The sequence below is a fragment of the Montipora foliosa genome, chromosome 2 (genome assembly GCF_036669935.1).
Source record: "Montipora foliosa isolate CH-2021 chromosome 2, ASM3666993v2, whole genome shotgun sequence".
In the NCBI taxonomy this organism is placed as follows: Eukaryota; Metazoa; Cnidaria; class Anthozoa; order Scleractinia; family Acroporidae; genus Montipora; species Montipora foliosa.
This window is the reverse complement of record NC_090870.1, coordinates 36,881,386-36,909,339: the sequence shown is the minus strand read 5'-3', so window position 1 is coordinate 36,909,339 and position 27,954 is coordinate 36,881,386. Positions and strand designations below refer to the sequence as shown.

General features: G+C 38.2%; 1 protein-coding gene across 2 annotated transcripts; it reads right to left on the bottom strand.

The window, feature by feature from the left end:
* LOC137992985 (E3 ubiquitin-protein ligase NEDD4-like) lies at positions 1-27,863 on the bottom strand. 2 transcript variants are annotated; one of them, XM_068838624.1, is made up of 28 exons: positions 27,712-27,863; positions 27,502-27,578; positions 26,594-26,678; positions 25,004-25,042; positions 22,658-22,711; positions 21,256-21,306; positions 20,396-20,451; positions 18,861-18,946; positions 18,062-18,210; positions 17,214-17,294; positions 16,158-16,231; positions 14,906-15,029; positions 13,322-13,426; positions 10,095-10,202; positions 9,818-9,872; positions 9,276-9,334; positions 8,919-8,984; positions 8,509-8,669; positions 8,010-8,078; positions 6,938-7,059; positions 5,465-5,535; positions 4,504-4,599; positions 3,649-3,722; positions 2,934-2,994; positions 2,487-2,546; positions 1,750-1,857; positions 748-917; positions 1-213 (listed from the first exon to the last, which is right to left on the bottom strand). In XM_068838624.1, the coding sequence occupies exons 1-28, from the start codon at positions 27,763-27,765 to the stop codon at positions 111-113; spliced, it is 2,418 nt and encodes an 805-aa protein (XP_068694725.1). In that variant the 5' UTR covers positions 27,766-27,863; the 3' UTR covers positions 1-110. The 2 variants fall into 2 exon arrangements, with proteins under 2 accessions (XP_068694725.1, XP_068694726.1); XM_068838625.1 differs by having other exon boundaries at positions 18,062-18,150.
* Between the last annotated feature and the right edge of the window lie 91 nt (positions 27,864-27,954).

Sequence of the window (27,954 nt, the reverse complement as noted above, 5' to 3'; positions counted from 1 at the left end):
TCACAGTATATTATACTATTTCATTGCATCTTCACTTTCCATACTGTGCTACAATTTCTGGAATACAATTTTGAAGTAAGTCGTGCGTTGCCCAAGCAAGAGTTTACTTTTCAATCTACTCCCTCAAATCCTTGCGTATTTTCTATGGCTATTCGTAGTTTTTCTCGTAACTCATAGTACGTTCTGTAGCGAGGAAGGTCCAGCCTGTTGAAACTAAAGTAACAATCAAAAGCAGTTAAAATGAAAGTTAAAACAACATTAGAAAGTCCGCGTAAATCGAAAAGTCAAACGAAACTACTCTTTACGGTGAAGTTTAGCTGTAGTTATACAACGTATGGTCTGGCGCTAAGGAGTCAAGTGAAGATATGCGCGCAAAAACTTATCTCAGTGAACGGATAAATGGTAATGATATAATAATGGAAAGGAACGAGTAAATGAAATAAAAGATATTCGACAATATTCACTTTAAAAACATTTTAAATACAACTCTTCTGATCAGTACTGTCATAGGGATTCCGAAAATACCATTTTCCCTTGTTGCGAAAGGAGGTGGTTTGTTTTAACTGTATGGTACGCCGACCAGTTTGCTCAGTTTGTTGCACAACCGACCGCCATGCTATTGATAATGAGCGGGTGGGGCGCAGAGGTTCCAGAGTCAGTCTGGTCTTCCGCAGGACACATTCTATTTCGTGACCACTACCACCAAGGTGAAACTACAACACATGAATAAGTAATAAAAACTCTTACCAAGTGTGAGCCCTCGGTAAGGAATGCGGAGTGCCCCAGGGCTCAATTGTGAATTTCTGCGGTCCATTGCTGCCATACAATTCAGCAAATCCGTTCATTGGCACTCGTGAAGTCCCGGTTACGAACTGCAAGAGCCTGGCGCGAGTTTCCAGGTCAAACGAGGTCAGAGCCTGCAAATACACAATATTTGGGAAAACAAAGCTAACCCTCACCAGTGATAGTGACGTCAAGTCAAGTCAAGCCCACGTGTTTTAGCTAAACTACGAAAAATTAGAAACCCAACCATAACAAGACAAAACATCAACTATTGCTACACGCCGTAACTAACAGAAACGCCCGAGAAAACAGGTTAGAGTGGTTTTCAATTGAGTGCCGAAAGTAATTAGATAATTACTTTGGTTTCGCATTACTTCATTCAGTGATTGATTCAAACTTCTCGCGCCATTTTTTCAACCAATCAGAAGTGAAACCAAAACCAATCGTGGCTCGCGCGTGCACATTTTCCCGCGCTTTGTGTCGGGTACGTGTAATTACTTCAAGTTTTGATTGGTCTACTGGATTGTCTCTGTCCTTTTTGATTGGCCAAAGTAATCACTTTGGTTTTGGTTTTACGACACTCGATTGCAAACCGCTCTAGTAGGATAGTTATTGCATCCCTAGACCTTTGAATCAAGCAGCAAAAACAAATTTACATTCAGAGGGCCGCATTGTAGGCCAAATTGGCCGATCATCGCGCGAGTGCTATCTGAGAGAAAAAATGAAAAGACAGCAATTTAATGAAGAGGAAATAAAACCGTGAGCATGAATGAGGTCTCGACAAATTTATGTCCTGTTCACTCGGGTTTCGGGTTTATGCCAGTGTGATAACAGAAAAATTTAACGTTTCGAGTCTTTTCTTTACACGCAAACATGACCATAAACACTCTCATTCTCTAGTCAAAGGCATTCGCATTGTTTTTCCATCTTCCCTAAGCCTTTCTTCTGTTACTGTTGACTACTCACCTTCCAAAACCAAACAATCACGTGATTTTTATCACTGTAATCTCCGCGGTAATTCGTGTGCTTACGCCAGTCATTGATGTCAATCTCTCCAAGGCCACACATGAGAAGCTAAAGACGCAAGGAAGGGTAAAGGGAACTGAGAATTTCCTGAACAAAACTTTGATACAAAAATCCAAATAAAAAGGAAAAATCCCGAAAGGTCGTTGAATGCCGGCCGTGGGCACTTGCCCCACTCGGGGAGGTTTCCTACAGGGTTTTAAATCCAAAAGGATAAAGGTACAAGGAGTCAGTGTCTTAACTTTTAAAATAAAGGACTGAGTTTCTAAGCGACTCGCATTAGTTTACCCCAGGTAACATCCAAGCGTGAAGACAAGTTACAAAATGGAAGCCTACAGTTGCGTTTATTTGACACATTTTAAAATCTACGTTAATTTGAAGAAGATTTTGCCACGCGTACACAATATGGCGGATCTCTTCTTGATTGTTTAGTCCAAGGAAACTTCACAAAAACTCAAATTGCTCTGAAGTTTCTTCCTTGAAAAATTCTCTACGGCAGCTTCATGACACAAACATGACCACCCCTACCACTTGCAAGGTGTTACGTTAGTGACAAACAAAACGTTTTAGTAGTCGTATTGGAGCTTACGTGTGACTTCCATAGAGAAACCATAGAGGTGGTCACTTGACAAAAATGCAAGTTAAGATATATACTTATGAAAAATGCCACGTCTCCCTACCTCTAGCTCCCTTTCGTCGAATATTTGTATTAAGTTGTGCGGTATGAGTTCACAAAAACCCTGAAATAATAAAAATAAAATAGTTAACATTTATTTTGGAGCATAATCGATCGACTTCCACAGTTTCCATGTCGTGCAACGACAACGCAAGAAAAGTTAGAGATCCGGCGCTTAACGAATGGTTGTCAAAAATGTTACGCAATTCAAACGCACAAACGAGCACGGACATAAACACGGGGCAATGTTGCAACTACGACCCTTTCTTCCGATAAGGCTTGCGTTTTCCTACGTCGAACGCACTAACTCGATTATGCCACACAGGTATCTCTCTAGATATTGATAACTACAACGAGAAACTGGAGTGAAGGGGCTCCGGTTTTCATAGTCGATAATCGATTCCTTCATAAAAGTAGGAACCATTTTTTCAAAAAAAAGACAACTTCTTACGTCCATGAATTTCTTCATCTGGTCCTCTACTCGGCTCACAAATCTCCATTTGATTACAAGACTGTAAAAATATCAAATGACCAAATTCTTAGCAACGAGAGCCTCATTTAAAAACTTGGTGACCGGTTAAGTTCCAAACAAGTGTTTTCATCATAGTTAACAATGTTTTGTACTCTGTATTTGGGCAACAGTTAAGTCTATACCTCTTTCGCACACCATTGCCAAAAGAACAAGAACAAAGATTGTGGCCATCTGGCATGCTACCACAGTGCACTGAGTATCTTAAATGGATTGCTCATGTGTGTAAAGACGAAAATATATAAGGCTTGCGAAAAAGGTTTTCTGCAGAGACCCCTGGCTAGAGTTTGGCAAACCTATTGGGGATTACGACCGGACAGGCAAAGAGGGCCGAGCAATCAAAACTTGCGTTCAGCAGACTCATTAACACATGTTTTGGCCTGCCTCGTGGGTCAATATTACTTATGGACAACTACACTATACTGTATTGTACTGTATTGTACTGCATTGCATTGCACTGCACTGTACTGTACTGTATTTGGAACAGGTACATCCAAATCCAGGCCAAAAGGAAATAAGTAAGCTCGCAGTCGAAATGAACTCACTGACTAAAACAGCAAGAAAACCCTCACTTCGGCTTCGTTTTCTTTTGATTAGACAAGGTGGAGTTCCTGTAAAACAACGTGCAGAAACTTACTTTATGTATTCTCTCTTGTTGGCATTTGTGACCTTGATTTCCGATCCGCGTGCTTTAAGATCTTTTACTGTCACCTTGAAGCAAGTGGAGCAAAAAGTGAACCGAACGAACAAGCATCGTTTACACTTGTGCGTGTTTATTACCCCCAAAAAAGATTCTAAATTTCCATGCAGTCGGTAGTGGCACGGTGATCTCATCCAAAAGTCGCAGGCTTTACATCTACCCCGCTCAAAAACTTTCCCATTTCCTAGTGTGGGCCGATTTCTATACTAGGGATACAACTCATACGGATTTCATTTGATTTACGCTTTGAAAGCTAATTTTGTCGTTTTCGAATTCAGTACGTACTGACTATAAATTCTAATTGAAAGCTCAAGTTTCCAAGCTATACACTCCCCGACTAGTGCACGAATAACTCGGCCCCACTTTTTAAAATGAATATGAACATGTTTCAACTGCGTGCGTAAAATTCGGAAAATAGTTTTGAAGAGCTACTTTCGTATGAAAATACCACGATTTTAAGTAGTTCTAGACAAAAAGACAAGAGTTTGAATTTAGAGTTGTTAACAAGTGTTTTTTTTTCTCGCAAAGCAACACACAATATACTTTGGGGTTACGACTTTTACACTGAATTGTTTGACAAAACAAAGCCAGGATCTGCATTCACTTAGGCAAAATTTAACGAACATTTCTCTAACTAAGGGACTTTTACTGCAAAAGATAACGCTCAAGACAAGGCTTTAATTTGACGTTGAATTTCCTTGTACAAAGCATCTTGTTTTTCCACTGCTATAACAAATGGTTAGAATATGTTACAACTAGAGGAGGAGTTACATACTTGAGTACAGCCTTTACCTGTCCAAATAACTCCTCGTCGACACTGAAAGTCAGGTCTAAATCCTCTGGATCATTCTCCAAAATCCAGTTCAAACTGTTATAATATTCAGAGTCCTTCAAAGAGCGAAATCAAAGATGAGCGACCACTTATTAAATAGTCTTGAAAACAGCAGTGGTACAAGGCAGTAAGAAGACGACCATGACGTCATAACGATGATGGCATCCCACTAGCTATGCGCTATTTTTCAACTTAATATGGCCTTTTTCCTTTCCCAAACGTGTCAACAATTGCACATGTACTGTACACTGCTGGAAATTACTATCGGTGATCGGACATTGTTATATTACCAAGACTTTCACACAAAAAACGAGCACTATGATTGGTTGATTCTTGGTCACGTGCCCCTGATCAAATTCAAATGTATCCCGACCAAAGATACAATTCCGCAGATGGTGCCCGCTTTGGATGTTTTGCTGCGATTGTTGAAGGAACAGTCTAAATTCGCCCTTGTCACACGGCGGCCATATTGTCCCGGGAGACCAAAAAAGCTTTGTTTTACCACGCCAAGCCTCACCCCCATGGTTTCCACTGCGAGGCTTGGCGTGGTAAAACAAAGCTTTTTTGGTCTCGTGTGACAAGGGCGAATATATAACAAAGCACTTGATGTGCGGTCCCTCGGGAAATTAGTTAGTTTTGTATCCCTCGAGTCCTGATATTTCCCTCATCAGGACTCAAAACAAAACAAAACTAACTGTTTCCCTAGGGGCAATACATTAAGTGTATATTGTCTGACGGAAACTCCAAAATGTCCGTTCGTTTGACGGACATGAAGAACGGACAACAATTTTCTGACGATCACGTCGGCGCGAGAGGCAAATCAATCCCGATAAACATGGTGCAAAATAGTGTTATCAGCTGGATAAGCCGATTATACCTATCACAAAAAAAAAAAAAAAAAAAAAAAAAGAAAAACGTTACCACACTCTCCATGTCAATCAGTGTAATGGGTTTTCCTAACATCATCTTGTAAAATGGGCGAATGAAAAACGCTGTAAAAGGAAAGAAAAGAAATACCACGTTTGAACTTCATGTACACATGCACCGGAAGCTCAAGCAATGGCAACGCAAACCAAAGATGACACATAACAAGCGAGGAGTTGGGGAGGAAGGTTTGCCATGCCGAAAAAGTACACGCCTGTGACAAATGTGTGCCAGGTTCCATTCCAAAACTTGGCGAAAAATAGGTTGAGTTTTTTAATCCAATACTCTGCTCCGGGAGGTTTTTCTGGGGGCGGGGGGAGGGGGGGTGGGGTACCCCGGGTTTCCCTTCTCAACTAATACGGACATTTCGTTTGTCCCTGATTTGACTTGATTTTTGGGACAACGACAATCCTAGACACTTCAACCTTTTTTCAGGCAATTATGCGACGCAAAATATATTTCACGGCAAAACTGGCCTATCCATACTCCCCCTCCTCAGCTCCGTCAGTCGATGTTGAACATGCTCAGCGTGTTCAGTACTTTTTATGATATGAGCTCGTCTGAGACCAACATTGACTGGGCAAGAGGGGAGTGGAAGATAAATGAGATGGTAAAGAGAGAGAACGGCGACCGTTGTAGTGCCAAAATGTAATTTTCTAGGATTGTAGCCGGCTACTTAAAAAAGATAGAATGGAGTTTAATTCTCAACCACCGATAACCACCCCAGCCCGATGACAGACCGGGATTTTAAGCCGAAGCACCCGCGCTCAAACCCAGCGCTTTTACCACTGGACAACAATGCTTCGAACTAAATGTTGACCTGCAATGTACAACGTTTAGTCGGGGATTAATGTTTTGACAGACATGGAGCTTTCTCGTATCCGCCTTAATTGCTTTCGCTCCCTAGTTTTCCGGTTAGTTAGAAAGTCAATCTTTTTTGGCAACATCATAAATGAGTGTATGGTGGTAGAGTAAGGGGAGGAAGTAGAAGATCAAGCTTACAATTGCATCGTGTCGCCGCAGAAAGAGCACACAGCTCATAGCAGTGACGATCCGTAATATTGTTTAATTACAAAGGTGAACGCAATTAAAGGGACTGTGTCAGCTGGAGCACATGCGCAGTAGGGACCGACTACCGGCGCTAGTGGACATCATAATTTCAAGAAAATTAGTATACGAACGCAAAATCTTATTAATTATCGCTAAAAAAAACCCTATGAAATTACTCAGATTGCCTGTAAGCAAAAAAAAAACTGATCCGCAACCTTTCTAAAGATAATCAACGCGATTCAAGAAGATGAAAGAAACTACTCGGACTCTTTGACAACATTTGAAAAAAAATCGAGACAACGTCTTTGCAAGCTTTCTGACCAACTCTCGCATCCGCATTGGATGACATGGTCCACATAAAACAAGGAAACAAAACCATTGAACAAAAAACAGCAAGCATTCAATTGTTGACTGTCATACCATCCAGCAGTTTTCCATGGTAGACAGCCATTCCAGCCAGTCGACCAATAAACTTGAAGTAGGAAAGATGTTCTTCGTTGCACATTCCAGAATTTGGGTTGATCTGAAGCGTGTAATTATCGCTGAAAACCAAGTTAACGGTGTTAAAATCACTTCCGAGACTTACCGAAAACTCTTACCATTTGACAGAACTGACCAGCCAGAGCGGGGCATTTGGAAGGACTTCCTCTACAACGCCTTCAAATTAACACACTTCGAGGATGATATATACTCCTCCAAAAGAATGCGAGCGATTATCATGCAAGTGTCCCTTCAAATTGTTGCATATCTTTGGAAACTGACCAGTCTGGCCGGCCAGTTCTGATAAAGGAAAGCGCCCTTAGTCACAGATTTATCGACTACGCACTTATATTTCCTCTTCAGACAAAGAAAGCAAGCAAAGAGGTGTTTGCCTATCGGTTAACGCACTTATCCTTCACAATTCTCTATCTCCTTTTAATTCTTGCACTTGCGTTTGCCGTCTTACTTATTGACTACATTCATGGTTTCCAAAGGTAAAAGAACGACGCAATAACAAGCGTAGCCATGGCAGAAAGGAGACTACTTATTCTCTCGTGATTGTGCTTGTGCTTTTTACTTTTCACAACGTAGCTTCCATGGCCCGGTTGTTCGAAAGCCGAATACCTTAATCCAGGATTAGCGTAAACTTTTGTTTCATGTTTTCAACTTTTTGGTGAAAATTTACTTTGCTTATTTTTGTTTTTCAAGATTGACTTCTTCTTATGTATAGTTTTACCGAATATCAGCCTTGAACAGCATTTGGGAGTAGAGAATAAAATTCTTTTGTTAATTTTTAACCTGAGATTAGCGTTAATCAGCTTTTGAACAACTGGCCCCAGTTCTGCTTACACACGCTTTGGCTTGCGATAAACAAGTGACAAGCCTTACAGAAAAGGTACCTGTCATTATACTAATTGGATAAAAAAAAGGAGCCATCTAAATCACGTTTTACTCGCTGACACTATCACAAACAAGATTGATCTACAAACGGAAAAAAAGCTCTTCGACTTACCTAGCTGAGTACTCAAACAAACCATAATATGGGTTGAAGACTTCTTTGGAGAGTAAATAGAACCATTCTCTGTATAAAAAAAACCCCAACAAAACCGCGTAGATGATAAAAAGAAAGAAAGGAAAGAAAAGCAGAATAACGCCAGAATTTCTCGAAGTAGGCTTCGCAAGAAAAGATACCCTTTGGCAAATCGCCCACGGGTTAGGTTTTGATTTACTTATGGTTTCTGCGCGTTACACAACAAGAATCTTCTTACGAGGGAGTGATCACCAATGGTATCTTTTTAGGGTCCTTATAATAAATCTAAAATTGACACTGACAAAAAAAATTGAAAGTGAAAATAAGCGATTATCTTTAAAATTCATCTTTTTTTTCTCTGATACAAACACTTTATTTTTAAAAACTTCAAAAAAAAAAAATAATTGCAAACATTATTTCCACCGATTTAAGATTACCATTTAGTCAGAGTGGAGGTGGTAATTTCTGAGAACTCACTCACCTCTGAACTCCACCATAATCCAGCCCAGTTTCTCCATCAAAGACAATCCAAAGTCTTGTCTTAAGGAGTTCAGGATTCGAGACGGGAGACACACCTCGGTAAGAATCGAGCAAAAGGTTGTTTCGTCTTACGTGGATTTCATATTTATTTGGAACATTAACCTAGAAAAAAGACAGGGTTACTCACATGATTAAGGCCAAGGAGAAAAGTTTCGGACACGTACCAGTGAAAACAACACATGAATTAATCCTCTTTTCGATACGGACTAACAAGCCTCCTTGTATTTATAAAATCAAACTTAACAGAGAACTGCCAAGGAATGAGAAAACCGCCACGATCATTTAAATTTTGAATAAAGGCAACAATTGGAAGAGAACGTAAACAGACAAGACTCAGGCCCCTGGACTAACCGGTCTTTTCAGCTTTGATCTAAAGTAGTCACACTTGCGTTTGAAGTCTCGAGAATATGGAACGGCCTAGAAAAAAACAACAACGACAAAAATAAAGCGGGTTAGTCAAAAACAACTTTTGGTGGTCAACTCAAGAAATTTCATACTGGAGTGGCTTAGTTAAGAGTAAAATGTAATTTTCCCACACTTTATGCCGGTCTCATGTGTTTCCGTTGTGATTGGCTAATTGAATTGTGATTGGTCACGGGGCACGATTGGAAGTTACCACTAAGAGATATGTTGTGGTTGCTTATGTTTTCAGTTGTGATTGTGAAGTCACAGACTGTCAAAAAAAATATATTAAAATGCCTTGTATACCTGAGAAGGCTTGTTATTGATCTGAACCCTAGGGTCTTCCCACTGAGTTGACTTGGTATCTACAAAGCAATGACAATCGGTGTCGTTAGAAATAAACAATCACTCGAGCGATTTCTATGAAGTGCTTCTTCAAATTTAAAGAAAGGTTTTCAATAGTGACTCAAGCATAATCACAACCAGCATACTCGGGTACATTAAACGTCTTGTCAATTCAAGTTATTTGTCCCAAGGAACGAACTAAATAAATACGCTACTGAGTTCACTTATGCTTGCGTTGCTAGTTGCAACCAGCCCTATTTCCAAGGAGGAACAGATCTACATAGTTTCCTCTCTTTTTTGAGTATTAAAAGAGAACGTATTACTAAGTGGATATTTACCGTGTTGGTAAATCAAGACTGACTACCCCCCACCTTAAAAAGCGAACATGAATGAAATAGTTTTGGGCATCTAAAACTTTGAATTCCCGTAAGAAATTTTAGTAGACTTTACAAATGAATGTGCTAGACTGCAAGATTTATAGCATCTTTTGTGTTAACACTTACTGTGGTCAATATAAAATACTCTTCCATCCGTATGAACTCTTTCTTCCCAGCCGTCCTGGAAAAGACAAGTCACATGCAGAAGCATAAGTAAAATGAAAAAGTGGCTCTCGTATCAATTCCTTACTAAACTGACCTCCTGAGTCAAACAGAACTGTGAAAAATTCTGGGTCCCAGATAAGATTTGAACCAGACTCAAATTCTGAGTTCCATTTGAGTCATCTCGTATTTAATATATAAAATGTCAAATGGCTTTGTGATGTAATAACAGAGGTCTTACTGGTAAAGGTCCAAGATCTGCGTGACTGAGAGGTGCTGATCTTCCAATCTCGGGTGACATTGAAGGGCTGGTACTGAGGCTTGTATGATGATGATGCCGTGGGTCGCGCTGGGAAAAAACATGAAGAGATAAAACACTATTGATATAATTTCTTACACATCACGACAACAGCTAGACTCGCGAGTTGGAAGTCTCTGTAAACAATGCAAAAAAGAGATAATTCCTCGGCTTTCTATCTGGGGCAAGGAACTACGTTTTGGCTTTTATTTTCAGTTAGAATGGATCTAAGAACAAGAAAGGCAATTATAAGGCAAACCATTGTCGAAAGCCTCCATTCTATATTCTTTCGACTATTAAAAATGGATCATAAATTAATCACTTAGAATCTTACTTCTTCCCTTGATATTTATGTTAAATCTGTGGCAGTTTCCTTGTCTTTTTTTGTTTGTTTGTATGTATTTTCTTTTAAGCTGATTTACTGTAATCTTTTTTTTATGTAACTGATTGTGCACATGGACGTTAATAAAGTACATTCTTATTTAAAAATAATAATAGCAATAAGTGAAACCATTACCGTGACAGCCATTAACCTATTAGGATATATAACAGGGAGTAATATGGCGCTATACAGCCACTGATGGTAGTACAAAGAAGAAAAAGGGGCCCAGGGATTACTTCCGGGAACATTTGAAAAAACTTGCCGATAGCTACAGATTAACAACTTCTCTAACGTTTTTCCTATTCGATAACGAAGAGTGGGCAACGTTAGGCAAAGAGGGAGGAGGGAGGGGGGGGGGGGGGGCAAGACGTCGAATCAGAAGACTTCAGTTAAGGTCGGGATTTGCGGAATCTTCTTTCCCCTTTAAGGACGGTGCCTACTATTGTTATTGCGCATACGTTCTGCGCATCTCCAGATACTCGGATTTCCTATCGCCGATGCTTACTAATACAGGGATATTTTTGCACGGTTTAAAGCTATCCGGAGAAAGTAGATCTTAGTAAGTACTCTTGGTATCCAAAAAGAAAATTAAGGGTTACCATGCATTTTTGAGAGATAATTAAGCTTCAATTTGGGAAAGAACGCCATACATTGCTTTGTATTTTAAAGCTTTTTACAAATATCATTCATGAATTATCTTTGAACGAGATGCTTCTGTGAAGCATACACTGGGTTGCCTGTGGTACGTGCTACAGAAAATCAGAAGGCACTGAATTGTGTGGTATTGAAATACAGCATTCCAGTCTCTGAAGAACAACAAATAAAGGAGAAGCGAGAAACATTGGCTTCTGGGCTGACATGTTGATAATTTTCAAGTTCCCCCACAACTTCTGTTTACCACAAGTGTGCCCTCTGAGCATCTGACAGCTTTCTAATACTAAAGTTCACTGAAGTTAAACCCTGCCGGGCGGGGTTAGTGTTTGGATGGGAGACCAAGACAACATTTCCCTCGTAAAACAGAAGCATCGGGCCGAAAATACTATTAACTCTCACAAATGCGAACTCAGCAAGGTACAGATCTTGTTAGCTTGCTTTATGCAAAACAAATATTGATGAAAAAGCAAATAACTATTGATACACAGTTTTCAGAAAGAGCAGAAGGAAGTTTCCCGAACGGTCGATCGAGAATAAAATATTTACGACATCAAAACAACATTAATTTTGAACCGTGAATATAGAATATAAAAAGTTACGATCAGCGACAAACATTTTGGGAGATTTTTGCTACGTTCAAGTAAATTGCAAAATCGAAAGTGACATGGCCGGAATTCAGCGGGCGCCGTGATTAAGTTACCGCGGCATGTTTACTCGCCAAACAGTGAAGCATCTGTGTCAAATGATGGCAAGATACCGGGTTTTTGTAAGTTTCTTTTTCAGTCAAGTGTTATAAAGTTTGACAATGAAATAAGCGAAGTTAAAACAAAGATCACAATCGCCCAACTCTTATTTATGCAAAGTCAAAATTTACTCTCCAAGACGCGTACGACGTTATTTATCACCAGGTAATTCCATCATTTTGGAAATAGCAGCTACTTTATTATTCATCTGCGTCACAAGTTTTCACTGATTTTGGGGCTCATTTTGTTGAAACTCAAGCACGCTTCCAACAGGCCTGTGAACCCTTCCTGCTTACAGAGCAATACTTAAAGACTTCTCCCATATCACATTTCAACCTTAAGCTCGAAAATTCAATACACAACATGATATTATAATTCACAAAGGCAGAAAATACCACAGAATCCTTTTCCAGCGAAAAAATTATTGAAACTAACAACATATTTGCTCTTAGAGACGAAAACCTCTTCCTATTTCATTGCGTGCGTGAAGACAAGAAACTCAATCGCGTCAAATTACCATGTACTTCAGGTAAATAGAGCTCACTTTGATTTCGTCTCGACGGGCGATAGATTGTTGTCGAAGTCCAGTACTCGTCGCTTTTGAGCTTCCTGCCTAGTTAATCCAACTGACTTTCCATTATTGAGCTCCATACGGGTATATTTTGTTTAAGGATCCACTAAAACGCCATTCACGTTACATGACTTTCGACGCCATTGCAGGCTAAGTTAATGATTCTACTGTGTCCACCAGAGAAATCTACGCAGTTCCACTACCCTCTCGATCCTAAGAACATACGCATAGAAGGCTCTATGCACAAAGACACCACTTACCAGGGGAGTGACAGGCAAGACTTTTACCGACACGGAAAAAAAAAAAAAAACTAAAAAAAAGCAAACAAACAAACTAAACGAAGACCTCGACTGGTTTGCCATAGGCAACCCAGTAAAAATGCGTGGTTACCCCCAATTTTCCTTTTGGATTTCAATAATACTTGTTAAGATCTACATTTCCTGCATGATCACACAACGGGGCAAAAATATCTTTAATTAGTAGGCACCGTCCTTAATGTGCCTTTGTAGACCTGCATGATGCAAGTGATGCAAGTGTGTGGTAGTGCTGCTTCTGCTTATTGCTACTGGTTGTCGAGTTTCACAAAGTTATACGATAATAAGGTAATCAGACAAATCATAGCTTTTATTGAAAGAAAGCCTTTGTATTGTAATCAAGTTATCAACGGACCGTGACAGAAACAGGGCATCAATCTTTTCCAGCTCTTTAGCGACAACGATTCATTAATTATTCTGTCATTCGCTCCAAAAGATCATTGACAAAACACATTTGAACTCTTGTTGCAAGCTGACAATGCTAATTTTCCTTGCAATGCACTTACCCATGTCGTTCTTCTGGTATTGTGGTCAATGAAAAACATTCTGCCATTTGGAGCCCTCTGCATGGCCCAGCCTGGGGGCAATAATTCTTCCGCAGCTGTGCCCGACTACAACGTGCATGAAAGAGAACATAACGTGAATAGATACCAAGAACAACGACGGTTCTTAACACATTTACTGTGAGCTGCACGAAGTTTACCATCAAACGAAAAGAGTTTTGACTTACAGCAACTTCTATCTTCGTCAAGTGTACAAGCCCTGCCATTTTCAAGTCATGAAAGTACTTCCGAACAAAAAAATTGTAAAATGACAATCTACTTGTTATTTAAATACTGGCCTAGCCGTTTGCAGGTTCAGAGCTAAGCTGGAGATAATACGTTAACCACAGTGAAACCATACGAAATTAATGTAACGAACTTCGCAATAACGATGTCTTCGCTACAAGAAACAAAAATTAATTCTCGACCCCTCTCATAATGACTTGTACGAAAAAGATCCTCGTAAGAACGAAACTTGATTCCCTAGTATATGAATCTTGGGACGTTAAATTTAAAAATTCACCCGTAAAACGGTAGAGTTTTCACACCCAGGAGGTGAGGATCACACAAAAGAGCAAGCTCCGATTGATAGTATGCCCTTCATAAGGACAGACCGAGTCTATACACCGTGAATTCTGTGCCCCACCCTTTGCGAATTGGATAGGGGTTCTTTTCTGTCCAATAGAGTTTTATGAAAGAGGATGATTGTGAGACGGTACCTACAACTTTAAGTCCTTATCTAAGACAACCTGAAAGTTAAACCCTGCCAAGACGCAATTTTCAAAGAAAGCAATTTCACATTCAGCTTTTTTCACAACCCCCGATAATGCGACAGGGGTTGAACCCAGCTTACAATCAACGCAGCCAACAAGTCAGCTACTTAAAAAACACTCAGCCCTAGTCTATTAGCCTGTGTAACTGGCGGTATTGATGGCGCGGAGAATGGTGCTCATCCCCATTCGCCGCTCGTTACAAGTGGGATTGCACTTTATCTCAAGTGTTATCAGCTCTATATGCTCAATTACGTCCGGTCATGCCGGAAGTTACAAACCCTAACATTTTGCAATAACTTAACCTTTAAACTAACGTTTAAAGCTGAATAGCTTGTGGGGTAGTGCACGAATGAAATCAAATCAAATTAATACATAGAGCGAGTTTCAATCGAGTGTCGGAAAACCAAAAGCAAAGTAATTACTTTAGCCAATCAAAAAGGACGGAGACAATCCGGTAAACCAATCAAACTTCGAAGTAATTACACGTAGCCGACTCAAAGCGCGGGAAAATACTTCTGATTGGATAAAAAAGTGGCGCGAGAGCTTTGGACCAATTACTGAGTGAAGTAATCATAAACCAAAGCAATTCGCAAATTACTTTCGACACTCAATTGAAAACCGCTCTATCATATCATGTTGGTTTTTGCTGAGAGGGGAAAACCGACACCGGATCTGGGAATCGAACCTGGGCCGCATTGGTGGGAGGCGAGTGCTCTCAGCACTGCACCATCCCTACTCCCCCATATCGCTCACTGTAGTGCCTAGGCACACCAACCTCACTAGCTTCTGTATTGTCTGTGGATGGTGCACCTTCATCAATACTCAGGTGGCGACGTATCCTGAAGTTCCTTTCTCTTCTAGCATCATTTTCTTCTATTTCATGTTGATGGGTTGTTTGACTGGAAATGGAAAATAAACCAAAAAGGTATACCAAACGAATCGCTGAGAAGGTCCGACGTTTTGTCTGGTATTCATCTCTGGAGTTGCTTCAATCTCCGTTTTATTAAAGAATAACCAACAACGACGATGAAGATAAACTGTTGGGCTACCTAAGGGCACGATGAAGCAGTAGTAAAGTAGTAAAGTCCTCGAAAGGTTTGACTAATTGAAATACCTAGAGATAACCAGCCACTCCAAGAAGCACTTCTGTAAATGGGGGCTACAGGTAGATACGCAGCATTGCCAAGACATGAGCAGTGTGCTTTTAGTACGAGAACCATTTTTTTTTCTCACCAATACCTGTTCTCCAACACAGCACAAATACCATTCTTTCAAAGATACCCACGACGCTTCCAATTAGCCAGGTATTTCAATCTTAAACTTAGGGCGCGTTCGATTGACCCTATTCCGGAATAAGAATACGTGGAGTGATGATTAAAACGGTTTGTTTGGTGTGTTTCGAAGCAGCAAGGATAATAAAAATATGTTTAAAATAGCATTTTAGCAGATGTTTGACAATTTTAATGTGAATCTCCGTAAACACGAAGGATTTCTAACTTATATTCCATGTACTCCTATTCCGGAATACGGTCAATCGAACGCACCCTTAGTGGAGACCAACCTACATTACCTACATTAGCTCGTAGAATTTATAACGGCTACGGCGTTGCAAAAAGAGGAAATGTATGTCATCCACCCAAAAAAACGTGTGTCAGGATCGAATAGTCGAGACCATAGTGCTCTCTTGTTATTTGGGAGAATGCAAATAAAATTTGACGTTGACTTTTCAATGAGAGGGGATAACCAGAGCACCATTTGAAGTAGAAAAAAGAACCAACAATCTCTCTCTACTCACAAAAGAGAGTAAGGTCAGGGAATTGAAACAAGGAACAACATGATGATAAAAGACGCTCTCCCCGCTGTGCCCACAACCTTACGTATTACTTATTTTCAGTAATTTAATTTTAAAATAAAATCTAAATTTCATTTTATTTTAAATAATAAAAGTTAACTTTAATCAATGTTTGGTTTTTACTTTTAGTAATTTAATTCAGTACCTGTGATTATCTTTTTAATAACTGAATTACCTTCGTCCTGTAGGTCTAACCCAGGCGGTTGATCTTGTTGTATGATCAATGTAAAATGTTCTTCCATTGGCATCCTGTAAAGTACACAAAAATTGTTGAACCTGGTACTTACAGTAAAGTTGCCTTTAGTTTCAATTACGATTATACGGAATCAGAAAACCTTTTCACTTCAAACTAGCTGAGTATCCATAACTTGAGGGACCGGTTATTTAAACAGAGGGAAATCTAGATCGCGGTTCACTTTACGGAACTATCGAGAAGAAAGTTGCTTCAAGTAGATACTGCAAGTGCTTTTCTCGTTTTCTGTTGCCCTATCGCCACTGCCTTTGACAAATAACAGCAATGATATATCACGGTTTTGTTTAACACAGATTAAACTGTTTCAATAATCGCCCTCACGGCTTTGGATACAGCTTATAAAACACGTCTAAAGTTGCTGCCTTCTTCAAACAAAAAAGTCCAGGTCATCTAAACAACATGCTAAATGGTCTTACATTGTTCTAAAACATTATAGTCACAGTATATTTACAGTTTAACAGCTGGAGCTTGCATTCTTTTTTCTTGCTAACCAAGTAAGAAGGCTTTAATAACAAAGCTTGGCTTAACAAGTGGAATGTTAAAAGCTTAATTAATTTGAAAACTAGTTCCGAGGTTTTAAGGACTGTGCCTACTAATTCAAAGATATTTTTGCTCCGGTTTTTGACTATGCAGGAAATGTAGATCTTAACAGGTGCTAATGAAATCCAAAAAGAAAATAGGGGCTAACCACGCATTCTTCAAAGATATTTCATGAATAATATTTGCAAACAGCTTTAAAATATAAAGCATTGTATGGAGTTCTTTCTCTAACTGAAGCTTAATTATCTCTCAAAAATTCATGGTTACACCCAATTTTCTTTTTGGATACCTAGAGTACTTACTAAGATCTACTTTTTCCAGATATTTTTAAAATGTGCAAAAATATCCCTGTATTAGTAAGCATAACTGATAGGAAACCCGAGTATCTCGAGATGGGCAGAACGTATGCGCAAATGCCAATAATGGTTTCTAACCCACCTGTCTTTCCTCCCACCCTTGCGGAAGGGGCTCCTGAGGTCGCGACAAGACCCTGGACGGCTCTTCAACATCAGGAAGTGTCTAAAGAATTAAAAGACTAATGGTTTTAGTGTCCTTAATTATGTACATACATTAAGTTAAAAACATGTGACTGAATAAGCTCATACTGTTGAGTTCCACCCTTAAGTGTAGTGCATCATGAATTTATATATTTTAATTGCCCAACATTGTATCTGTCAACATAGATGAAGCTCTCTCCACAATGAAAATAAACTTAGTTGCTTATAATGTACCACAGTAGAAGTCCCCTGACCAATTTTGAGTAAACCAAGGCAGGTACCCTCAAATTATTCAATATAAAGACCCAGCTAATGGCACAATCACAACCTTCATGGCAACTTCATTATGGAATTTCCCTGCCTTTGTCGTTCATGTATATGGCAATGCAGGTCCCAGATGGAAGAAAAACTCTTCATAGCTGTACATCCTTATTTTCTGATCCTGTTTTGTCCCAGATTCTTCGCATTTGCTATGTAGCCTAAATGAACCAGTGCAATACGAGTTTCTCTTAAGTAGTTCTTCTTTTGCCTTTGCTGTAATACGTTTCTTTTTCCTTTAAACAAAGGTTAGCAGATTTCATTTATTTTTATTTTTCCTGGCCCGCCTCGATTAGCTTTCGCTACCTGCGGTGCCAGGTCTGTTATTACTGTATTATGTGCAAAAATGTAATAAAGTTGTCTTGTCTTGTCTTGTCTATATTAAAGCACAAATTAAACACACTACAGTAGGTATTTTAATGTGAGTATTTATCTATGATATCTGTATAAGTATCAACCAATTCAACCTACCTCAACTTGCATATTAGGTGATGAAGGAGATGCCAGACCATCAATAGCATCCAGGGATGGAGCACTGGGCTGTGCCACTGCTGACGGAGCTGGATAGTGGTTTTCAACAAATGTTAAGTTAGAATCTGAACCAGTCACTGTTGTTCTCTCTGTGAAATTAACACATTCTCCCTTACCAGTTTTAATTCAGCAGCACTAGTTACAATACATGACAACCTTTTAAGATACTGCTAAAATAATAATTTGAAATTAAACAAGACAGCAGAGATGCAAGTTGTAGGATGTTAAAGGAAACCTCCACTCCAACAAAAAATATGACTAAACAATAGGAAATATCCTAGATTTTGCATGAAAAATTGTCAAAGAACAGCTTTCTATCAGAAAAAAAATAGAATCCCTTATTTTCCACTAAAAATGTTCCAATTGCCACCTTCTTAGATACTTGGTCTAAGTACATAAGCAAGACCTCAGGCACAGTTTTTCCCAATACGGACTTGCCATCCAGCAAATAACATAATAACACATGAAATTTGTACAAGAAAATAAGACCCCTAGAGTTCAATTGAACAAATGAACAAATTTGACTATAAACAGGTTTTTTCAATGGTTTAAAGGAATATTTTTCTATGGCTGGAGTTTCCATTTAAAGGGAAAAAAATAAATTGCGAGGGTTCATTTCAGATCCAGCAAGGCTTGAAATACAGGGCAGGGTAGGAAAGAGTGACCCCAGCAACTAAGGTTTCTTACCAAAGCCTTGGTATTGGGCAGTATATAAAATAAACAAAACAGCTTTGCTTACCAGCAGGAGTCTCTCTTTGAGGAACATCAGAAGATGAGAGATATGAGAGCTTTAACTGTAAATTGCCACTCACTCGAGATTTGCTACTGCATAGTTAAAATAATGAGAAGAGACAAACATTACTGACACAGTAGTTGAAGAGAGTGTTGAACCTCAATTATGCCCAATGCAAACTCATACAAAGCCTTTATTGCTACACTACCAAATACTTTTTGGCCCTCTCATAACACTTCGTGTCCATGTATCTACTAGCTTTGTCAGAGCATGGTACAGCCATACATGTAAATTATTTGCACAATGGAAATCATGATCATTTCACTTGAAAGACTGTAACATGAGCAGGATAGCTACTACACTAAGATCGAAGTCTACAGATCAAATTCCATTTGAGTGCCAAACTGTGATTTGGTTTCCATCAATCAAATTTCCGACCATAGTCTGGAAGTTTGATCCCACCTCCTGAAAGTGTCCCCCCCCCCCGTTTTACCCTCCCAACCATGATATACCACAGAAGACAGACCACAACACCGGGAACTACATGCCCTACTCTTTGCAACAAGGGTGCAGGTTCTTTTACGTCCCAAGGAAAATACCATAACACTCTTTGTTTGCACTCCAAAATTTTGCATAAGTATTGTTTCCAGTTTCTCTTGGGACTTACAATGGTCCTAAGAGAAAATAACAACAGTGCTTATGCAAACTTTGGGAGGGCAAACAAAGAGTTTATCATTTTAGGGCACCTTTGTTCATAAGCCACTTGGCTTCTTTACGTTCCCACGATACATTTACAAGGATGCCAAAGATTTTGATTGGTAGGTTACATGTACATCATGCATCAGTTGATTTTGGCATCCATGGTCTCAGGTCAACTCTCCGTGTAGCATCGGAAGTTTGACTGATGGAGGCCAAAATGCAGTTTAGCAGTTGGCACTTAACAATGAGGTTCCACAAAATTAATAAAATCACAAAAATCCCTTCACATGTAAATCAAATGAAATCCACCAATTATGGACACATAATGGTGTACATAACATTTAAAATTAAACGTTAAGGAAAGCATCCATTTGACCAATACAGCATGTAGACAATTCAACTTGATCATTATAAATAATTCATAAAATTTCAGCATTCAGTTAACTTAATATGACTGTGTAATTATTATTTTAATTTGTGGTACTGTGCATAGGAGTTTTGTACATTTAGCAAATTTAATGACTGACCATTCAAGGTTCTTTTGTTTTCAATTATTGAAAACAAAAGAACTTTGAATGACTGCACAACTAGTACAATTATCTCTCTATTTACAGAAGCTTATTCAGTCATTATTAAAATTTGCTAAATGTACAAAACTGTACTGCACTGTACTACAAATTAAAATTATAATAATTACACATATTAAGTTAACTGAATGCTGACATTAAAATAAATGGTTTATAATACTTGTATCACAGCTATTATACATGTACATGTACTACACGCTCAAACTTTGTCAAAGTGACACAAGAGTTCTGCTCATATTGTAAACTTGACATTACCTTCTTGGCTTCAGCCTATAACATCCCGCATGGATCTGGGCATTTGGCCCCTCAATCTGAAAATACACCATTAAACTTAATAAATAACCATTGTACATGCCATATCAGTTTCACAGTCCTGATAATGAACCCCTATACATTACAAATGGACAATAATCTCCAGCTTGCGCAAAGTTACAACAACAATACAATCAATGAGCAATACAATTATTATTATTGTTATTATTATTATTATTATTATTATTATTATTATTATTATTATTATTATTATTATTATTATTATTATTATCATCATCTGTCTAAATTACATTGTAACCAACCATACAGTACACTGGTAGTCCGTCACTTTCCCTGCTTGTGAATCACACAGGATCGCCTTGGTTAGCTATACACTACATGTAGGTGGGGCACGGGAGGGAAGAACATTTACAGCCAAAGGTTGTCAAATAACTTTGAAAGACATCTCATTTCAACAATACTCAACAGTCCAGACATAACTTTTCTTATTATCGTTTTACTCGCCCATAACATTTCCCTTGCTTTTTTTTCCAGTTTTTTCTCCTAAAGAACCGACCACCGATGGTATCACTTTCACTGTATACATGTACCCTTCCATTATTATTATTATTATTATCATTATTATTATTATTATTATTATTATTATTATTATTATTATTACATCCATCCTATTGTTCTTTTAAATAATATAATAATGTCTGTTTTGCACAATCATACCTCACTACACTGAAACAATCATTTAAAACAACTATTTTCCCCTGCACTTCTTTGACATTTTGTAAATCTGAGGGTGCACAATGCAGTTAATAATACTACATTTTACACATTAATTTGTTTATTACCGGTAGTGAAGTGAGTCCAAATTCCACTTCACCAAGAAAGTCGTCTCTGGTCTAAAATCAAAACAGATTAAATGACTACATGTAAGTACAGTCTATTGTGTTTTAGTTCTGTTCCTAAAAATTTTTCGGTCTTTTCCATGGAAAGATATTTTAATATAACACAACCAAATAGCAAGTGCTACATGTATATTGATAAAATAATGTAAGTTATTAAATAACATGTAATAGAAGCAGGTACATTAGGCAATGTTTTGACCGCACAATAGACCAAAAGAATTAATGACATTATTATTGTCTTATTAAATGTCAAAACTATATAGGCAGCAGTAAGGTAATTGTCTGATCAAAATTAAATTGAATGCTTCCAAAACATAGCCAAGAAATCACAAAGTCCTCCCAATATGCTAGATGTGTAAATGCATACATTTGTACAAATAATTTTCAAAAAATGAATCCAGTGTAATAATTAAATATGGCTAGACACCCTGCAGCTCAGATATCTACAGAGAAAAATGTCAGCTACTGTTAGTATTAAATACAAGTTTACAATATTCACTGTACTTTGAGCAAGAAATATTGAAATTAATACAAAAATCAATGTAAACAATCTAGGTTTAATAATGCACAAAAAGATAATTCATGGAGCTTTACTTCTTCAGGATTAGCTAAGATCCTTTTTTTTCTTCCTGGCACATTTAACCATAAAATAATCTCCAACACTGAAGTAAGTAGTCAACCATGTAACATATGACTTATCTCCCATCACAATGCTCCAATGAAAATGACTTCTTAAAAGACAGGATTGTTTAAGTAGATAATGGAACAGTGGTCTTATAAGGAAACCCACATACATGTATGATAAATTTCTGCTTATAATTTAAAAAATAAACATATTGTCTTGTATTTCCTATAGTCAAAATGTATGTCTTGTATTTCCTCTAGTCAAAATGTATGAGTTGTAGTTGCGTAAAATGAAAATGGTCATAAACAGACATAAAGACTTCAGTTATTAGGGAGTTTCAGCAACGACGACGGCGACGACAACAAGATCGTCATCTCAAAATGTAAATTCATGGTATTGTAATCACTTTGTGACTATTTCAACCTTTTTAATATGACAAGGGTGTGGTAGTTCCTCAAAAATGACACTGGTTGAAATGGCAGTTAAATTAAGGGGAGAGCATGAAAATTTATACTCAAATGCTGACCTTCTTCATAAAACCAGGCTCAAACTATTTCACGTTGTTGTTTTGCTGACGACAGCAACGAAATGGACAAAAATGAAAAACAAACATGCAAGGTGTGCAAAGCTTTTGTTTTTGCCCACTAAATATGCAAATTTGTGACGTTCTCGTCGCCGTCACCATTGGTTTAAGCTCCCTAATTTAAATATCATACTCACCACTCTGTTTTCATCAAATACTTCAAACAGAAGTCTGTTAACACTTGGGTTCACCTTCAGTTGAAGAGGAAAATTCAGTTAAAAGCAACATTTTAATAAAGAATACTATCCTTCACAACTGTGTATTACTGAATGCTTACTTTATTCTTAGTTTGATCTAAGATTTGCTCTTGCCTAATTGTACAGTGCAGTTTCAATGAAAGTTATTTTAACTTTAACAAGAACATATACGAAGTGAGTACATTACATGTTTGGTTAGATTTACATGTATTAATCAACTATTAGTAATGAATTTCTCCCAGGTCCCCTCCTTTCATTTGCCATGAAAGGAGGTAACATAGCTTTGATGCAGGAAACACTTAATGACTGGTCCCTCAGGACACAGTCAATTTTGTTTCCTGAGAATACCAGTGTTTCCCGAGGCATAGCCGAGGGAAACATTAAGATTCGAGGGAAACAAAATTAACTGTTTCCTGAGGGACCAGTCATTTTAAAAGTGCTTAGTTACTATACATAGCACAAAAAGAAAAATGTGCAAAGGCAACAGCAATGGCGGTCGTCGGTCAACATTCATGGGTAACATTGCATGCACTGTGACTGTTACCCTCTGACATCATAGATTTTGCAATGTTGCCCGCTCAGAGACTTTTGGCAAGAAACAGTTTTATTGTTAGATGTCATGTAACCTCAAAGTAACCAATGAGAGCACACACTGTTGGGGGAAAAAGTTAAGCTATATAACAAGATCACTTATTGAATTTTAATACTTTAGCAGGTTTATTCCATAATCTTCTTGTAAAGAGAAAACATCATCCACGGGGTGTGTTTATAAATATTAATATTACCAAAAGTAATGTTCACGTAAAATTATTTTACATGAACATGCTGTACATACCTCTTCAAGTTACATGTGGTGAAATAAAAATTATTACCCACAGACAGAAATTCTCATTATCTCACACCAGTGATGTTAAGAGATTACTAAAAAAAACTTTTAAAATATCACAAGCATCTAATAATGCAGATTCCCAATAAACTATTTGCTGCATTCATCCTCTCATCCACATCACATTCCATTTTCTCAATTTCTTAGACTGAGGCACACAAGTCCGAGGAAATGTGCCAGTTTTTCAAAAAATGTGGTTCCCCTGACTCCGCTGTCACCACAGGCAAACATCACATTTATGAAGATGAATGACACAAATTTCACAAAATAAACCAAAATGCACTTTTGGAAACTTTCCTGTTTTTGTAAACAATCAAGTTCAAGGTGCTGGTATCCTCTTTTGCAACTATGAGGCCTGGTTCTAGTTTTCAATCTAAAAGAGTTGAAAGCCTACTGGTGCAGCGCAAACAAATCCTTTTCTTCAAGATGCCGCATCAGAATTGCTGATGTATGTCAGCATAAATGAAACCAAAAGGTTTTCATGGATAAGTTCATAGTGAAAATGCCTGCTCTTCCTCCGAATCAGAAGTCATGATCCCATAGATCTTCCGCCAAATTTGTGATATGAACAGCAATTTGCTGTGCATAAAGTTTAAGTCAGGCTACTGAAAATGTGCAATTTTCGTATTATGTAGTCTAACTGTGTTTCGTATCCAGTTTAGTTAAGCCAAGGTCATGGATAAGACCTCGCATTGGTGTTTTCTTATCTGATTTGTCTTTTTAATCCAAGTTTAAGAATAGAGGCTTAATTATTGTCTTTAGAGCAACTCAAAAGTGGTTTTCTTACTCCAAAACCTAGTACAACAAACTTAAATAGCTCAGGTAAAAACCACACAATTTCTCTTTTTTAATTGTATCTTTTCAGAAGGTCTGTTTCTGACATCTTGGTTGTTTTTGCTAAATCCTGGTCAAATTTCAACAGATCCTGACCAACAAATAAATTCTGCAGCTGTTGCAAGTCATTGCTAAAGGGTCAAGGCAAGTGGAACCATGTAGTATTTTCTCCATCTGGGTTTTTTGCATGTAAAAAAAAAAAGTCTGCTTACGAGCCAGTGGCCAAAAACACCGGAGCTAATACCCCTGGTTTTCGTAGCATGAAGCGACTAGGAGTATTTCTTCTCCCCCCTGGATGGGATGCTAGTCCATAGCAGGACTACACCCAGCATTAAACTTGCCAGTAAAGGTGTATAAATGGGTACTGGCAAATTGTGGGAGGTGCGCCAGACTCCGGATCGAGTAGTCCGGGTTTGGGCCCTGGCCAGGAACATCGTGTTGTGTTCTTGGGCAAGACACTTTACTCTCGTGGTGCCTCTCTCCACCCAGGTTTTTTTTGCATGTGATATGTGCATATTGTGTGTTTAGCCCTTCAATTTTAAACAAAGCAGTTTTTTAAGACATACCCTAAAGAGGAATTGTTGATTCCAATCTGGATGTAACGTCTACAAGTGGACAATTAAAAAATGTGAAAAACAAATTATTCAAGTGTTATTATGATGATGATGAATTTAATGACCACAGTTGGCCATCCTGTAATCCACTAAGAGACTGGCTACAATATTCATAAAACCAGATGGGTTCAATCAGACAGAAGAGTAAGAACAGCGATAATTTCAAAAGAAATTATTCCTGAATACCAATAAGATCATGACATTGCATGAGCATGAAATAAGGGACATTATTATACCTCTCAGATAGTACGTGCACTTTTGATTGGCTACTTTAGCAGGCCATACTTTACAGACTACAGCCTCTTGTTAAACCTGCTAAATTTGAAATTTTGATGCAACATTTTCTAGCACGTTATTCATGTTGTTTATGTGAAGTTAACTGGTGAAACTGTTTGAATCTAACACTTGTGACAGTTGAACATTCTACTCAACTTTAGCCTGTGTACAGACCGCCCCTCCCCTCAGTAATCGTAATCGTAATTGTTAGTAATCGTGTTCCGGAATAATTTTGCATACGTTATTTAGTAATCTACGCTGACCAAAATTTGCGTTCCTCATATTTCGTTTGGAGCTAAATTCTCAAAATGGTGGTCAATGAGGTAGATTTCAAACGTGCATCGAAGAGCGTCTCCGATAGTTTTAAGATACCTTGGCTTTATAGCATAGAAGCACTCTTTAAAGGAGAGGATGTATTTGCAAGTCTTCCAACCAGGTATGGCTCTGATCTTCAAAACAGCACAGATCGTTGCCGACGAGCTGTTATTTTCCTCGGTGTGTACATTCTCAAATCTTCCATGCCATCACGCTTTGTAGATTGTACTTGAGAATGGTTTTCGAGAGGACAATCTTTTGAATAGTGCTATATGCACCTCGTGAAGAGCGCTTTTGTTTCTTTTGCGCTGACAATTCCTACAAATGTACGTCGAATTGATTTCCACTTTACACTCCATAGATAACAATTCTGCTCGTACTTTAAAAGAAAAACCTCTTTGACAATCAAAAAGATTTTTATTCGTATTTTGTACCGTGCTCAAAGGAAACACGAACGAACTCATCGTAAAATCTCTCACAGTGGTTCTCACGGTGTTGATGTGGAGAAATAAAAATAAAAGCCAATCAAAACTTGTTGTTTCAATGATGTAATGATCGATGGGTAATAACCAATCAAATTATTTTCCACACATTCCAGGAAAAATCACGTGGTATGGAACACGATTATCAATGGTAAATCACAGACCGTTCCTCTCCGATTTTTTTTTGAGGGGAGGGGCGGTCTGTACACAGGCTACTCGACTTCAACCGTTTTCCTTTCCCACATGCCTAATTACCTCAGAGATACAATAAAATTAATATCTTACTCACCTTGTTTTCTTGGTCTATGCTGTAAGTTACGGATCCTTACAAGTTTTTCCCCGTTGAAAAAGCTCAACCCGTATCTTACGTTACAGACCTTAAACTTGGTTGGTAGGAGTTGTTTAATAGTACAATCCAAAATTTAAAAAAAACAACAACAGTCTAGTACCTTAAGTCTCCTTCAATTACCTTTTTAATAGTTTCAGTAATAACAGAATCAATTTCTCCATAATCTCTATCTCCTTGAAACAATTTTATTTTGCAGTATGGATCACTAAAACCAACAATCGGATGTTAGTACCAGGAAATTCTAAACAGTAGCAGATATATACCTACTTGTGTACTTAAACTGACTGTCTCTATCACTAAAGCACACATGCCATCATGTCTACAATAGACAAGTACAGTAATTCACTGTACTGTATGTACATTGTACAACAGAAGTGGCACAAGCTCCACTCAAAATAAGCAGAATTCATCCCATCTCCTTGGGTTGTCAAGAATGCAACAACTTCACAACTGTTTTGCATTTTAAAAGGTAGCTGCTTAATAAATCTGGATTGTTGCACACGAGCTTACAAATTATTTAATGCTACATCGACAGCTTCCCAATCTTAACAAAAAAGTCTAGCAAGCAAATCTTGGTTTTCAGAACTGTTTTCAATGTCAGCATAAATAATAACTATCGATCGTTCATTATGACGACAATGCTTGTTCTCACAGATGTTGCTTTAATTTCGAAAGTATCGTTCATAATGTCAGTGTAGAATATATTTTTATTACACACAATCTTCAGTCAAAGCAATATAATGTGTCATTGAATTACATGTACAGTCTGTACTAGCTACAGTGTACATTGATAGTAAAAGCCAAAGCAAGATAATTCTTGTAAGTTCATGCATGTAGACGAACTGCGCGGTCAAGCTCTGAATCACTCTACTGTGACTTCATACATTGCATGTCGATGCAAAGCAAAATGATCAATTCCACCACGCTAATCCCATGACATTCGATTCGCCTCTCTAAAATACAAGCTTATCAAAAGACGACCAATCAAATTAATGGCTCGAATTCTTTAAGCATCCTGTAAGTCTTACCTTAAACCAAAAATGTCCTTCTTGGCTAGATCAGTTCCCTTAAGAACTACAACACGCACAATTTTAAGACTAGAATCCTGCAATAGACAAATTAAACAGATCTATACTAGTGATATAACCCTAATTTTGAGCAAGGCCAAATCAGTTAAGTCGAAATCATAAAACGAAGCGCCGACCACCAAGGATTGTGATATGTTCTATGGTACTGACCCGTGTAAGTTTTATACCATGGACAACCGGAGGGCCTCTCGAAGGCGAATCCATATTCTTCCACAACGCAAGAGATCTAAGTATATGCTATAGTAGCGGCCATATTTATTTCCTCTAGATCCAAGCCTCTCTCGGTCCTGGTGTAACGCAGTGTGTGCGGGGGTGTGAACATGGAGGCGGTTTACGTAGATTCCTTGATTGGTATGTGTCTTGCTGACATTGCTTATTATTGTGTAATACGTA

What these genes read in the sequence shown, in the direction of transcription:
- LOC137992985 (XM_068838624.1), bottom strand. Translation starts at nt 27,765, where the DNA reads ATGGATTCGCCTTCGAGAGGCCCTCCGGTTGTCCATGGTATAAAACTT. An exon ending in CACCTAATATGCAAGTTGAG is followed by an intron (nt 17,295 to 18,061) that starts GTAGGTTGAATT and finishes TTAATTCTTTAG; the next exon opens with ACACTTCCTGATGTTGAAGA. An exon ending in TTGTTTGAGTACTCAGCTAG is followed by an intron (nt 7,060 to 8,009) that starts GTAAGTCGAAGA and finishes CTTGGTTTTCAG; the next exon opens with CGATAATTACACGCTTCAGA.